Genomic DNA, 1153 nt, shown 5'->3' with positions numbered 1-1153 from the left:
TGTGTGTGAACCTGGTTCCATCCTATGGGGTTCTTCATGAGTAACCACAGGGAAAATTCCACACTGGGAGCAGGAAGCTGGAAAATGAGGATTTTCCTGATTTGGACCCTTTTCCCAGGTAAGAGCCAAGAGCACAGGTCAGGCAATTGCATCTCAGGCAGAGCTGCAGAGAGGCTGGGGCTGAGCCAGAGCAGAAAGCACAGTGTGGTCACAGTAAGAGCCCAGCTGACCCCAACCTTTTCTCATGGCCAGTGGGCAGTTACAGGGGGTGTTCCCTAAGATGTGCTTGTTCTGCTGCCATGAGAACCCTGAGAATAAGGCTTTTTGCTCATTTAATAACACACATGCTTGATGGGGGCTCTTTTTTAATGACTAGAGACATCTCATGTTGGCACAGCAGGAGCACAGACAGAGCCTTTCTAGGGACAGGGTGCACCCAAGAATCCTGGGCTCAGATCCCTCCAGGTTCCCCCAGGCAATGCCAGGACATGTTCACAGCACCCCTCCCTGTCCCCTGCAGGTGTCTGGGCAGTGATGTGCCCCAAGAAGGTGACAGTTGACCAAGGCAGCTCATTGGCAGTGTCCTGCAACTACAACCTGGGCTATGAGCTCTACACCAAGTACTGGTGCCGCCAGAGGTTCCTCTGGTTTTGCTTCACCAACATCATTCAAACCAATGGCTCGGAGGTGATGGTGACACAGGGCAGGGTGTCCATGAGGGACAACCACACGGCACACTCGTTCACAGTGATGCTGAGTGGTGCCGTGCCAGGGGATGCAGGTCGGTACTCCTGTGGGGTGAAGAGGATATTGTGGTTCAATGCGTGGTACACCACAAAGGTGACAGTCTCTGCAGGTAAAATGGTTCCGGGAGCAAAGCTGGTAGTAAACTTCCCCCTTTCCTTTCTCTTCCTCCTCCTCAGTGCCCAGGGCATTGCTTGGAGACCCCATCTCTACCTGCACCTCCATGGCCAAAGTCTCAGGGCAGAGACCCCTGTGCAGGGGGTGGGATAGGGTGTGGAGGGTGTCTCCACTTTGCTCTGACTTTGTTTCCTTTGCAGCAGTTTCAACCACAACTGAGGGAAGTGATGTGGAACCATCAACAACCAACCCTGAGTGCCCTAGGGCCTATGAGGAGCCTCCAGTGCAGTGA

General features: G+C 53.7%; 1 protein-coding gene across 1 annotated transcript; it reads left to right on the top strand.

Annotated features, from left to right (window-relative positions):
• Window positions 1–84: 84 nt before the first annotated feature.
• On the top strand, window positions 85–856 carry LOC103810402 (CMRF35-like molecule 2; the record flags this gene model as incomplete). The annotated part of the gene is made up of 2 exons (XM_009083297.1): window positions 85–118; window positions 521–856. Coding segments are annotated over exons 1-2 (370 nt in total), but the record flags the coding sequence as incomplete, so codon positions are not given.
• Between the last annotated feature and the right edge of the window lie 297 nt (window positions 857–1153).

This window comes from Acanthisitta chloris, unplaced genomic scaffold, assembly GCF_000695815.1.
Source record: "Acanthisitta chloris isolate BGI_N310 unplaced genomic scaffold, ASM69581v1 C16521450, whole genome shotgun sequence".
NCBI classification, from domain to species: Eukaryota; Metazoa; Chordata; class Aves; order Passeriformes; family Acanthisittidae; genus Acanthisitta; species Acanthisitta chloris.
The sequence above is the reverse complement of the archived record's forward strand: the minus strand, read 5'-3'. Positions and strand labels throughout refer to the sequence as shown.